This window comes from Lissotriton vulgaris, chromosome 2_1, assembly GCF_964263255.1.
Source record: "Lissotriton vulgaris chromosome 2_1, aLisVul1.2, whole genome shotgun sequence".
Taxonomy (NCBI): Eukaryota; Metazoa; Chordata; class Amphibia; order Caudata; family Salamandridae; genus Lissotriton; species Lissotriton vulgaris.
Genome location: NC_141687.1, coordinates 1,189,344,957 through 1,189,359,759, shown reverse-complemented (window position 1 = coordinate 1,189,359,759; position 14,803 = coordinate 1,189,344,957). Strand labels below are relative to the sequence as shown.

Sequence of the window (14,803 nt, the reverse complement as noted above, 5' to 3'; positions counted from 1 at the left end):
GTACTCATCTGAGACCTCTCATATTGAGAACAGTATATTTTTGATACCTGGTGGTTCTAGAAATAAAACAACTATATCTTTTGATATAAAAACAATTGGCCTGGAGTTCAGTCTTTGAGTGTGTGAAATCTTTTGCTGACTGAGTGTGTACAACAAATACTTTGCACTGTCCTCTGGTGCTGCCTTACTGCTCGACCAAGCTACCACTTTAGAGAGTAAGGTCACACCTGGCTTTAACCTCCGTTATACCTCTGGGGTTTGTAGACTCTATACACACTGTACCTTATTCTGGTCCAGTATATATAGAGCCACTTTCTCACATGGATCTCCCCTCAACACCAAGTGAGTGAAAAAGCAGACATCTTTTTTCTTTCTGCTCTGAATCTGGAGGTGCACATTGCTCCTAAATACATCTCAAATGCATCAAACCAAACTGATCACCTGACTGGTGAACCTCCAGGAAAGCCTTGAAAGGATGGAGGCAGAGCAGCTGATTGCATTGTGTATACCAGATACTCAAAGTAGATATGCTGCTCAATACAGTGTAACCAGAATCATAGTATGCTACTAAATAGTATTCATGTCTCTTTGGGTAACAACATACTTAATAAATGGAGCATAGAGAGAATAAAATTAGTTTTTTACATGAGTATGTTAGATACAGGAGAAAAACAGCAGATCATTTGTTCAAAGCACCTTATAGCAAACTTTAGTGCTAATAGGCAAGCAGCTGATATTCATAATTATGCCTGCCACTGTGGTAATGTTCTTGAAGTAACAAGCAAAATGATACTTCCTACCTGCAGTAGAATGATTCTGTGTTCTTGACTTTGATTTAAGAATATGTTAATGAAAGTTTTGATGGAAACAAACAGCAGTAGAGACAATAAGTGTGCTGGTCACTGTTTGGGTATCTTTGAGTTACTACGTTCAGTAGACTAGATTGACAGTATTGCTTGAAAATAATAATCTTCACTATCCAAGTATCGCGGCAGAAACAACCTCCAAATGGCAGCAGGTTGGCACTGAACCACTCTGAAACAGCAGGTACAAAGAACAGCTGCTGAAGAGTGGCAGGGATGTAGCGTTCAGAAGTAGCATGCACAAGGTTATTCACTAAGCATTAAATATTTGCCTTTCAAATGGTTGACGCAGTACTTTGTGATATGCTTTTTAGTCTTATTTAGATAAATACAAATGCGGCCATACAAACTACTTCCAAGATGGCGGACACAACCTGCGTTGGTTAGCATTATATGCCCTAAAAACCCAGCACATGCACAGCTAAGATACACAGCCCCAGACTTCAGAGGGGTCTCCAAGTCAACGCTGGAATTTAACATGGACTTTGCCTAAAATCTCCCTTGAAGCACCCAGTGAACGCAGTAAAGTACCGTACTCACGGAGGTGGCACGCCCTGGCATATACGACTAGGAAACTGGGAACCACAGCTCATGATCCTCAATCCAATTGTAGAGATGTCCAAGGAGCAGCTACTGTGCCATCAACACCTGTACACCACATAGATCTGGTTTCACGATGTACATAACCTGGGGAAGCTCCTCAAACCAAGTGACTAGCAGGGCTCGTGAGGCAACTCCAGTTGTCGGCAGTTAATTTGTAGCAATAGACTACAGACGTGTTGAGAGATTTTACCTAGTAAGTTTATTTCACATAAACATATGGAGCTGCCTAAGTAGTACACACAGGTACTTTTTGCATACCTCGGTCCATAGCCCAACGGTCCAATTCAAATAACATTCCCAGTATAACCTGGCAAGTAGAACTTCCCCTGCATGCATTGAGCTCAGATTCTAGACGTAATACAACGCAATTAGTTGTGCAACATTTCAGAAAATGTTGGTGTTTTGGACTCTAATAATTGAGGAGGGAGAAACTTCTTTAATTGTAAAATACAGCGGATGGGGCACCCCTTCTTGCTCCCTGTAGTAGTAGGATTTGTGTTATTTGAAGCAACATTTATATAGCACATGGCTACTAGTTGTGGAACCCGCTTCGCCTGCACTTTCCGGCATAGCGCTTTGGAAACTCTAGCGCTTGGGCTTCTGAGGTGTTGGGGAAAGCAGGGCTGCGAGCGAGGGGAGGCGCAGGACTTCCAGTCCCAGGAGCGCCTTACCCTCGGCCTCTTCACCAGCTGACCCGCTCTCCCTGCTGGCTCCTCCCACACCTCAGCGCAGCTAAAGCCTGCTCGTCAGCTGCCTTGGTTGATTGCTCACCTGCTGATTTCTTTCTCATTGAAGGCGTTTCGGACTGCGAGCATCAAGGACTCGCTCTTCCTGACGGCTGTTCGGTTTTTAAGCCTTCACTAGTTGTGGAACCCGCTTCGCCTGCACTTTCCGGCATAGCGCTTTGGAAACTCTAGCGCTTGGGCTTCTGAGGTGTTGGGGAAAGCAGGGCTGCGAGCGAGGGGAGGCGCAGGACTTCCAGTCCCAGGAGCGCCTTACCCTCGGCCTCTTCACCAGCTGACCCGCTCTCCCTGCTGGCTCCTCCCACACCTCAGCGCAGCTATATTTTCTTACTTGGTACCGCAAAGCGGGAGCGCGCCGGGAGAAGCCCGGGACAAGGGCGGGCCCTCTGTGGCCCTCAGTGGGCTGAAGTAGGCTGGGCTGGGCCCACTACCTAATTTTCTTTTAAACAGAGATATTATTTTCGATTAATCCCATTGAATGCGTGTTAAAGTAGGCAAACTGCTGTTTATCGAGTGACTTTATTCTTGCCTATGATTGTTTGCTTGTGTGATTAGATAGTATCTATTTTTTTCTTATTTATTACTTGTGTATTGGCATCTTATATTCCCCACTTTATTATAGTTCGATCCTTGTTATAGTATGACTGCCAAAAAGTTGAGATCTGGAAGAGTGTTGGGGGGAAGATCTACAGCTAAGACTAGATCAAACCCCCTTCGAAATAAGAATATTTCAACGATTCAGTTGAAAGGTCAAACCCAGATTTTCCAGCTCTGGGAGAAAGCGTTAGATGGTGTTTCCCAGGAAAATATTGTCTCTGATAAAAGCTCCTCCCTGGTCTCAACCCCTATCACATCTTTGGCTTGCCAAAAGAAGGTGGTGGAACTGGGAACTCCTGGTCTAAGCCCATGTATTTCTGGGGATATTTCATCTACGACTTCTGTACTCCTGGAGAATGAGAAATGCTTAATTTCCAGTCAAGTTAATCCCAGTAACTCTAAGACTTTATTAACTTCTGTAAATGTTTTGCACAACGGGTCCTCGTCCTTCACTAAGCTGAGGGAGGATATAAATGAAGAATCACAGCCCCTGATTATTGACCCTGTGCTGTGCAAACGTTATTTGGGTGATATCCCTAGGGCATTATCAGAAGTTGTAAAGTCTCCTATGGGCGCAACTCCTTCTGGCCTCCATCTTTTTAGTAGTACCCCTTCTCTCAACTCGCAAGATCTTTCATTTAAAACAAACATGTCTTCAAGTCCATTGCTCAATATAACCGGGATTGAGGTCATCAATGATCCTAGCCTGAAATGTTCAGAGAAACCTATATCTGAATATTTACTTTCTTTGGAACAGTTGCTATCCTCAATTCTTACGCTACTTAATAAATTCGTGGGTAGCTCGGATTGCGTACTGGACTCTGTTACCCAAATTTTAAAGGTTTTATTAACAAAGACCTGTGAAAGGAGTTGTGGCTCTGATCCTCCCACTTTAATACCTCCCATTAATGTTCGGGCTAATACATCTTGCCTGGTGATTGAGAATACGCCGGTGGCTCCTGTAGTGAAGGACGTGTGTCCTAATTTGAAATCCTCCGCTTATAATTGTATAAGTGATTCCATCCCAGGTATTGTTGCTGAGGAAAATAATTTGGTAATTCCTAATGTTATTGCCGAAGTGGCAGTATACCCTATTTTCGATCTCGAATCTAAGGGGTTGGAATTGGAGGAAAAAGCGGAAAAACAGGTAAAACCCAAGGGGGGGAAAAAGAGGAAGGCTCTCCGCAGATTCCAAAAAAGGAGGCAGAGACAAATTCTCTTTGAGAATCCCAAAGTTTCCTTTAAGTCCCCCTCTGTGGAGGTTGAAGATAACAAGGACAAGGATAAGGTATTTCTGAAGCTTGATCCAATTAGGCCATCCTCTGATTCTTTGGGGCGCTCCCTTGATTCTGATGAAACTATTATGAACTGCTCTAAATTAAATCTAACTGATCAGGGTATAGGAAAAGAAAAATCTTTGCCCCACCGTTTAGTTGAAGAAGAAAGACGTTCCACCTTGGTGGCTACCACTTCTTTAAATCCTTCTGCACCTTCTTTCCAGACCCGGATAGAGGGGGCAATTGTGGGCCAAAACACCGTTCATAAATCCACGGAACTCTGTACTGATTCTTTGTTTTTGGACTTTGTCCCATTATTTGATAATGATTTAAGTCTGAACAGATCTTTTCTGTTGAAATGTTGTAAGGTTATTGAGGGACTGAATCTAATCAAATCTAGCGACATTGACCTAGTAACAGTATTGGGATCAGGGTCCACGTCATTTACTAGGGTAAGATTTTACTCAAATTTGATAGTAAATCTAATATTAAATAAAGCTGAACTTTTTCAGAGCCAGGGGATTGATGTGGTGCCATTTACCGCCATTAGTGGAGATAATCACATGGCGAATGGTCTTCTTAGGGGATTGAGTTCGGTTGGTCTCTCTCAACCTTTTGATGACTTAAAAATTCGAGTGTCAAAAACTAAAAGGATAGTAACGCATCCCATTCTCTCCCCTATAACAATAAACAGAGGTTTATCTGAAAATGATCAGCAATGGAACTGGTTACCCGGTGCCCTGGTGACTAAGGTGACGGACAACCCTAGATTGTTCTCTCACCTTTAGCAATAGTTTTTCTGTCATCTCCTGGAATGCAGCTGGCATCAATAATAATCCTGAAAAATTGTCATATCTTTTTTCCTTGAATGCTAATATAATCTGCATTCAGGAAACTTGGTGTACTGATAAATTGAATATAGTGAAGGATTATTATGTATTGGAGGTGGCGGCAACCCCCTCTAGCAGAGGTCATGCAAAAGGGGGAATTGCCTGTCTTTTATCAAATACAATAAAGTGGAGTTTCTCTCATTATACAGATCCCAGCAACCTTTTTCAGGCTGTGACCCTCTCCAACTTAGACAAAATTGGGGAGAGTCACTCTTTAGTTATAATAAATGCCTATATTCCGCCTGGTGATCCTTTTAACACCTTGATGAAGCAAATTTTTACTTTTATTAGACAAATTAAAAAAACAACCCCTCTCTCTAATTTTTTGTTAGTTGGCGACTTAAATTGTAAAGTGTCCAATTATAGTCTAGAATTATTTAGGAATAAAGAAAAAGAGGAGGTTTTATTGATACCCCAAGCCATTTTTCCGGATAAAATAAAAACAAACAAAAGGGGCAAATTGCTGCTGGAAGAATTATATAGTACGGAGGGACTCATAGTTAATGGTAGGCTTCCTTCTGATGTCCCTGCAAACTATACCCATAGCTCCTTCAACAGCAAATCAATTTTAGACTATATAATTGTTGACCAACCTATTTTCCCCTTGTTAAGGGATTTGGTGGTCATGGACACTAGCCTTAGTGACCATAATGTTATGGTACTAACGCTCTCTTTAGTGCCTCCGAATTCTGATACCTGGGTGTTGGATAGGGAGGTGGTCTCCTTTCAAAAAACAGGAAGATGTTTTTGGGATTATAAAGCCATGAAGGATCTAGAACCCCTTCTTGAAAAAACTGTGTCCAATTTAAATAATTGGCAGGGGGTGGAACAGTGCTCTTTTGATGTTTTTATAAAGGAGGTCATCTCTGCTGTTAAAAAATCGAACCTAACTAGGAAAAAAAACATCCTCCCAAAAGCGGTTGTTTCCCTTAATAAGGAAATAAATAAATTGGTGAGGGAACAATATATATGTGGTGCGGTAGAAAGATCACAGAAAATATCCCTTCTTAAAAGGAGGCGGAGCAGGTTAAAGAAAAAAATGAAAAGAGAAAAAGAGGACATGTTATGGATTGGATTGCGAGAAGCCGCTGTCCATGGGAACGCTAGACAATTCTGGACCCTTATTGGGGAAGGATGTGGTTCTAGAGTGCGCCCATCTCCAATTCCTATCTCCGAACAAACCTGGGTTAATTACATCTTAAGTCTGTATGCAAAAAATGATCGGCTTGTGCAACTTAGGGGAATTGAGGAAAATACTACCCCCATAACTGAATACCCCTCAGTACTATCCATAGAATTAGCTATAAGAGACATGCGTTCTTCAGGTGCCATGGGTCCTGATGAACTCCCGATATCAGTCTTAAAACAAAATCCAGTATCCTGGAGCAAAATCCTATTTCCTCTTTTTAGGATTTGTTACCTTAAAAAATATATTCCAGCATCCTGGAAGGGGAGTATTCTGGTTCCGCTATTTAAAAAGGGTGATAGGAATTTGCCTATCAATTATCGCCAAATAGCTCTTCTAGACGCTATCGGGAAAGTGTTTTGTAAATGTCTATTATCACTAATTAATGATTGGGTGGCGCTAAAACAAATCCTTCCCCTAGAACAAGTAGGCTTTCGTAAGGGCCACGGAACGCTGGACAATCTTTCCGCTCTTCAGACAATTACTGATAAATACATAGGGGTACGTGGCGGAAGAGTCTATGTGGCCTTTATAGATTTCTCCACAGCATTTGACAAGGTTGACCGTCCACTGCTGTGGAGAAAGCTCGCGGCTATGAGAATGCCGACATATCTATTAGATATGATTCGGCTGTTGCATACAGACACCTGGTGCCAGGTGTTGCAAGGAGGAGACAGGGGGCTTTCTAAGATTATTCCTTCTTGCAATGGTCTTAAGCAAGGTTGTTTACTTGCCCCGTTACTCTTTTCGTTATATATTGCTGATTTACCCGCCTCTCTCTCCTCTTGCGATGGTATAGCTCCAATTCTGGGCGGAAAACACATCTCATGTATGTTTTATGCGGATGATATCATAATAATGGATCTTATGCCCAAAGGTCTTGCCAAACGCCTCCTTGCTCTACATGAGTATGCAGTTGTTCATTTCCTAAAAATTAATGCAAGTAAGAGTAAAATTATGTGCATCACAGGCCGGAAAAAACATAAATTCAGGAATTTTTCCTGGTCTGTGGGAGATGACAAACTGGAGGTTGTAAAGAATTATGTTTTTCTTGGAAAAGTAATTTGTGATAATTTAAGTGCCAAATCCCACACCGACAACAGTGTCCGAAAGGCATTAGCTCAAGGAAGAAGTCTAAATTCACTGTACTCGGCATTGGGAAAAAGGCATTTTTCTCATTTACTGGAGGTCTTTAGGGCAAAGGTCCCATCCACCCTTCTATATGGTTTAGAATTAATTGATATAAAGCACTGGGATTTCTTAAATAAGGTGGAGGGGAAATTGCTAAGAAGTATTTCTTCAGTCAGTTCCGCCAGCTCCGTGGCAGCCTGCAGACTTGAGTTCGGTCTGCGCAGCAGCTGGGTGCAAGGCTTGGCAGCTGTGGTGCGCTGGGTCGCAAGCATAGCCAGAGGAGAAGAGGGGACTATGAGGTTCCTCTTAAGGACTGAATTATTGGGAGGTTTAGGGGAACACTCCTTGATTGTTAGCAACTTTAGAAAGGCTGTATCCCTCTTGCAATTGGAAGAGAGTACTCTCTTTTCTTTATCTGCATCCCAGTTAAAGTCTGTCCTGAAGGAAGCCACTTGGGACCTTAGTTTTAGACTAGACTTTACTGCTACTTTTGATAAGAAGGGTGTCAATCTTCTTACTGATTCATTTGCAAGAAAATCCGCCCAACCTTACGCCACTTGGAACTTACCTCATGGTATTAGGAGATTTTGGTTTTTATTGAGACAAGATTTGTTACCCCTAAATAATCTTTTGTCTAAATGGCACGGAGTATCTGCAATTTGCAATTTTTGTCATCTCTCTACCCAAGACCGAATACATGTACTTTTGATATGCCCAGCGTTGCGTTCTCATCGCAGTAAGTGGATAAGACAAGTATGTTTGCAAATGGGTATTCTAAATGTGAATTCCTTTATGTATGCTTTATATAATCCCCCCAATGAGAGATTTTGTTTTCATATTTTTAACTTCTTTAAATGTTTTTTAGAAATTTTTTGAAGACCGGCATGCTTAATAATGTGTCACTCTGTGTTCCAGTAATTGTCATTGCTATGATTTGCCTACTTTCACTGAGAATGGTATTTTGTATTGTACTTTTTCTTTATGTGGACCTCTAACGAGTTCCAAAGCATAATAAAGATTGAAATTGAAAATTGCACATGGCTACCCAAGGGCATCCCAGCGCTTATCATTGTACCTTGTCCACCTCAACTGATCATGGAAAGAGGAAGATTTTAAGCAGACGGGGGAAAAAGGAAGGTTTTAAGCTGCTTCCTAAACCGAATATGACACGATTCAAGTCGTAAATAGTCCGGAAACTGGTTCTAGAACTTAGCTGCAATGTAGGAGAACCGTCGACCCCCAGTTCGTGACCGCTTGATCACATGAACTACAAGCAGTATAACCCTATTTGATGCAGAGATTGTTTATCTCATATCTATGCTTCCCAGAGTGCATTGCATATTAAGCATTTGTAGTATGTTGAGGGTGTTTAAACTCTCCTTATTTGCTTCTGCTATCCTTTTTCATGCTGTTTCTGTTTCTACATTTGTTAGTACATCAGCTTTATGATATAGCCGTCCTCTCTTTTTGGGTGTCTTGATACCACCATTCTGGTACGCACATTCTGTACCTTTCTTTCCTCAACATTCTGCAATCCATATTGTACACATAATTTTGTACTTAGTAAAACATACCCAATTTATCCCCATGTTCCATTTTCATAGTGCCAATATCCTTGAACTCTTATCACCCTATCTTTTTTTCTTTCTCCAATATACTTTTTTTTGCTGCTGCTCCCAGGAGCGTCTTCGCTACAGTCAACCGCACAAGGCATTCACTTTCCGTATGCACGGTTTTGAGTCGGTGGTCGGACCGGTGAAAGGTGTGTTTGACAAGGAGACATCTCTGAACAAAGCACGAGAACACTCCCTGCTGAGATCTGACCGTCCTGCCTATGTCACAATCCTGTCCCTTGGTGAGTAAGCGTGGGTGATAAAAATAATATTCTCGTGCCAATATGAATTCATGCCTACCTTCAGTATAGTTGTGGTAGGCATAAGAGTGCTTTTCTTTATATTTCGGCATGTGCTATCTCACAAACACTTCCAAGTTCTTCATTAATTATTATTTATGTGGTAAAGTTTGGAGTAATCTGATGAGCGCTACCTTCCATGAAACTGAATGTCAAAAAGGATTATATTGTCTGATTATTTTTTATAAAATTTTTATTTGTAGTATGCAAGGTGAAAATAGAAAAGGGGAGGGAAACAGAGCAAAGAGATCAAGAAAGAGAAAGGAAAGAAAAAACAGGCGACATTCCGCCACATAACCCCACACAGGGGGTGCCAAAAAACATGATCGCAAAGGGAGGGGCAATGGGGCATCAAAGACCGCATCAAAGAGGGCGGTAGCCAGGTAGAGCAGCAGAAGTGCGGACAAGAAGGCCCGTCCGCCACAGTGTCCAAATTGTGCCTGGAAATTCCAACAGTTGATGCATTGCCCCCAGCCGGGAAGAGCAACCCAAGCCTCATCTGAGTCATAGTGTTCATTCCGAAGGCGCAGCAAGTCGCAACAGGAGAGAGAAAAAAAGAAACAACTTCCCCAACTACCCCCCCCTACCCTCTTACCCTCCCCACCTCCCATCTCCTACCCAGTGGTGGCGACCAACATTCACACAGTCCACAACAGTCACGTCTTTAATCAAATTTGGAAAAGATGAAGTGCCCGCAGCGCTGACGGACAAACTGCCGAAGATAGGCCTCGGGACAAAAACCTCACCAAGGGGCCCCAATTAAACATAAAGTTTTTAAAATTCCCCAGGAAAATGTCTGAGAGTCGCTCCAAACTCAGCAAACGCCACAGCCGGGCGTGCCACAAAGAGACGGCAGGGGCAGACAGGCTTTTCCAAGCGTCTGCCAAGGTCAACTTAGCTGCTCCCAAACATAACCACATAATGCGCTTATCCGCCCTAGTCTGGTGTTCAAGCAATGGGTCCCTAAGGCCTAGTAAAACAAAGTCCATGGAGTTGGGGAGTGGGTAGCCCAGAATATCTTTAATGTGGGAGAGAACCTCGGCCCAGAACGGCCGGATGGTGGGACAGTCCCACCATATACGTCTGAAGTCCCCCAACATCCCGCAGCCCCGCCAGCACCTATCTGAGGTCGTTGGAAATATGCGGTGTAGTTTAGATGGGTATAAGTACCAGTCGAAGAGGAGCTTCATGTGGGCCTCCCTGAGGTCGGTAGAGTGGTTATGTGTCGTCACGTCCCGCCATAAGCTCCTCCACTCGCTGTCGGAAATGTCCCTCTCCAGTGTGGTCTCCCAGTGATCCTGATATCGAGGCCGTGGAGACATAGTAGTGTCTAACAGCAGCCCATATAGAAAAGAGATCGCCCCTTTCATGGTGGATGTGCGAAGGAGGAAAGTTTCGAATTTCGTCAAGGGTCTGGTAGCGGCATCCACCACACCAGGCGACGTCGCCCAGTGCAAGAGCTGAAGATGTCTAAAGCGCTCCGTCGGCAGAACACCATAATCCCTCATACAGTTGTGGAAAGTGAGGGGTTCGGTGCCATGGAACAGGTGGGTGAGGGCTCTACAGCCACCCTCCCTCCAAGTCTCAAAGGGACCCTCCGTCAACGCCGGGGGGAAGGCCGGATTGAAATGAATCGGGGTGAACGGGGACGGGAATGTGGTCCACCGGTCATCGCTACTCACCGTGTCCCAGACCTTTAACACTGTGCTGGTGGGAGTGCTAATGTACGCGTTTCTGGGCCGGTCCACCTTAGGCTTCCAGGCCAAGTCCCAGATGGAACGACCCGCAACACTCCGATCCATGTGGAGCCAGTGCTTCTCCGAGAGCTGTTGGGACCACTCCACAAGGACTCTCAACTGGGCAGCTTTGTAATACAAATGCATGTCCGGAAAGCCCACTCCTCCCTCCAACCGCGGGCGTCGGAGAACCGTAAACGGAAGCCGCGCCCGGCCGCCTTGCCAGACATACTTCAGCATCACGGTCTTCAGCCGACGAAAGTAGTCCAGCCCTATCGTGATAGGCAAGGCCTGAAAAAGGTAAAGGAGCTTGGGCAGAAGAACCATTTTGAGTGCATGAACCCTACCCAGCCATGAGATAAATTTGGGCTTCCATCGGTCCAGTTCCGCCCGAATCGATGCCAACATCGGGGGGAAGTTAGCCTGGAACAGGGCACCTATGGTAGAGGTCAGCCGCACTCCCAGGTAGAGCAAGGATGATGACGTCCACGAGAGCGGAGTAAGCAGCCGGATCTGTGGCACCTCCCCCGGCGGCAAGGTCAAGTTTAAGATGTAGGACTTGTCAAAGTTGACCTTAAACCCCGCCACCGCTTCGTATTCAGAGAGCACCGTGTGGACATGGGGTAGTGACATCGCCGGGTCTCGAAGGGACAACAGGACGTCATCGGCAAAGAGCGAGATCTTGTGCTGCTCGCCCGTAAAGGGGAGCCCTCGAATCCGCTCATTCTCCCGTATCGCCATAGCCAATGGTTCTATGCTAAGGGCAAAAAGAAGGGGCGAGAGGGGACAGCCCTGGCGCGTCCCTCGGGAATGACGAAAACTCCCGGACCTATGGCCGTTAACCAACACTCGGGAGGTAGGGCTATTGTAGTTGGCCTCAATCATCCTTATAAAATGGGGCGAGAACCCGAAGGCCACCAGCGTTCGGTGCAGGAACCCCCAATCAACGCGGTCAAAGGCCTTCTCCGCGTCAAGCCCTACCAACACTGCCGGTATGCGGAACCGTTCCGCTTTTTCAATTAAATGGACGACGCGCCGCAGATTGTCATGAGTCTGCCTACCCTTAATGAAGCCAGACTGATCAGGATGGATCAAAGCAGGCATCAGGTCTTGCAGCCTGCCCGCCAGGATGGAGGAGTACAGTTTAGCGTCCAGGTTAAGGAGCGCTATCGGACGGTAAGAAGCACAGGAGGTAAGGTCCTTGCCTGGTTTGGGGATAATAGTAATCAACGCTTCGGCCATAGAGTCCGTGGTTCTACCATCAGTTGCCATCGCGTTGAAAAGGGAGATTAAGTAGTCGCAGATGTCGGGCGCGAACGTCTTATAGAATAGGGCCGTATAGCCGTCAGGCCCAGGGGCCTTATGTAGCTTCAAGGCCTTGATGGCATCCAAAACCTCCTCCCGAGAGATGGGGGAGGCCAACAGGTCATTCCATTCTCTGGAAACTCTCGGGATAGGCAGACCTTCCAGAAACTTGGATTGAGCTTCCGGGTCGAGAGCGTCGCTCGAGTAGAGCGCTTCATAAAAGCGACCAAATATGGCCGCCTTGTCCTCGTCTTTATGCTGAACAGAGCCCGCGTGGTCACGCACGCCCCCTATATAATCCCTTTCGCGTTTGTCACGAAGCTGCCGAGCAAGGTGGCGCCCAACCTTATTGCCTTGAGAGTAGGAGGTACGCCGAAGGCGCAGAAGAGTGAATTCCGCCCTGTTGTTATAATGGGCCTTCAGTTTCCCTCGCACCGCCGTCAGGGGGCGCAGGGTCACCCTGGAGGGGTTCGCCTTGTGGGCCTGTTCTAAGGTGGCAAGCTCCGTCTCCAGAGCCTCCCTCTCTTCCCGCCGCAGTTTATTAAGGGTCGCGTTGAGAGCGAGGCACGTGCCCCGCAGGGAGGCCTTGCACGCGTCCCACGTGTTATACACCGACGTGTCAGAAGGAGGATTGAGGATAAAAAAGTCACCAATAGCCTTCCGCAATGCCTTGCAGGACACCTCATCCCTCACTAGAGCCGCCGGGAAGTACCATTTCCGCCAACCTTCTCCCCCCGCGGCCCAATGCAGTCCCAGGACCACCAAGCTATGATCCGACAGCGAGAGCGGAAAGATATCAGTCAGTCGTATGTCCCCCCTGAGAGCCTGGTTAACCAAAATATAGTCTATGCGGGAGTATGAGCGATGGACGTGAGAGAAGAAAGTATAGTCTCTGGCCTGTGCGTGGACAAAGCGCCAGCTGTCTACCAGCCCCATTTCACCCACCTGACGCTGTGTTTCCTCCGAGAAGACGCCAGTGTCTGCCCTGCGCGCCCCAGAACTATCCAAGTCCCTGTCCCACACCATGTTGAAGTCTCCCAGCATGATTAGGTGCCCGTCCACAAAGTCCCCCATCTTATCTAACAAGCACTGCAGAAAGCCATTCTGACCTGTATTTGGAGCATACACCACGACAAAAGTACACAGGCGACCATACAACGTCCCCTTCACCATCAGCCAACGACCCTCTTTATCAACATTCACCCCCAGGGGCTGAAAGTGAAGGGAAGCCCGGAAGAGGAGGGCCACCCCTCTATGCTTCGTGGGCGCGGACGCCATGTAGATAAGGGGGAACTGCCTATGACGAAGTCTCATTTCGTCCCTCCTAGCCAGGTGGGTTTCCTGGAGAGCAACCACATCTAGGTGATGGTCCGAAATGTACTTCCAAAGCTTCTGCCGCTTCTGTGGGGAATTAAGGCCCTTCACGTTCCAGGTGCCTATGCTAACAGGCATAATAGGGAACTAAAACTCCATGCTATGTATACGTCCAGACAACCACGCTCCACACCTAGACCCCCGGCACACACCGGATCCCAATCCCATCGGGCACAGCTACTCACAGGGAACCAAGGAAGAGACCCCAGCCAAAACCGCACAGGGGGGGCCACACGCACTCTCCCCCAGCCTCCCAGGACGGCCCCTCTTCCACAGAGCGCAAGAGCTGAAGAAGCACCATCATAGAGCGAAGGAAAAAACGCAAAGGCAAATAGCATCGAAGCCACCAACAACATGCATCCACCACACACGGTCGCCACCACACCGCCCCTTACCCCCAACCCCAACCTCCCTGCCACCGTACCCACACTCAGAGCACGAACTGTCCCGCCCCCCAACAACAACCCGAAAACCAAAAAAACAGAGCTCAAGGCCCGTAACCTGAATCGAACATTCAGCAGTTCCAATGGGCCACAGGGCACAAGGTCCACATCAGACTGGAATCGGGGTGGGGGCACCGGTTAGGGGGCCCCCAGGGCCAAGGCCCGGGGTGTCTTCTCCAAAAGTACCATAGTACCCCAGGGCCGTAGGGACAGAGACCCTCCGGCGCCCGACCATCGAAGAAGTCAGGGATCATGCCGCTCCAGAGCTCTGCTGAGTGTCTGCAAGCGTGGCCGAGGCCACCGACGCCACCGCTGACCCCCTCTCTTGCAAGCTGACAGAGTGGTCCGGACGCAGCCGGTCCGGGGAAGAGCCAACCCGGTGCCATGATGAAGAGCGACGCCGTCGCCGCGATGGTGAGGACTGTGCCGTTTGAGACGAAGGGTCCTCCTCCAGCCCCAGCAGCTCCCTCGCGGCCTTCAGGGAGCGAATCTGCACCAGTCTGTTCTGCCATCGAAATATAATCCGGAAGGGGTGACCCCAGGAGTAGGAGACGCCACGCTCTCTCAGAAAAGCAGTCACTGGCCTGAATTCTCTCAGTTTTTGAAGCGTGGACGCCGCCAGGTCCTGTAACAGCTGCGGCCGGTGGTCACGAAATTGCAGGGTGGTGATGGCCCTAGCCTTCCGGAGGATACGTTCTTTCGTTTGGAAGTCGTGGACACACGCGAGGATGTCCGAGGGGGGG

At 46.8% G+C, this 14,803-nt stretch overlaps 1 protein-coding gene across 4 annotated transcripts in view; it reads left to right on the top strand.

Moving 5' to 3' along the window:
* The window catches only part of NFRKB (nuclear factor related to kappaB binding protein), a 988,461-nt gene that overhangs the window by 252,752 nt on the left and 720,906 nt on the right, over window positions 1-14,803 (top strand). For all 4 annotated transcript variants that reach the window (XM_086956902.1, XM_086956901.1, XM_086956903.1 and 1 more), the window contains one exon: window positions 8,971-9,145. In XM_086956902.1, the coding sequence (XP_086813028.1) occupies window positions 8,971-9,145 (175 nt within the window). The remainder of the gene's footprint in view (window positions 1-8,970; window positions 9,146-14,803) is intronic.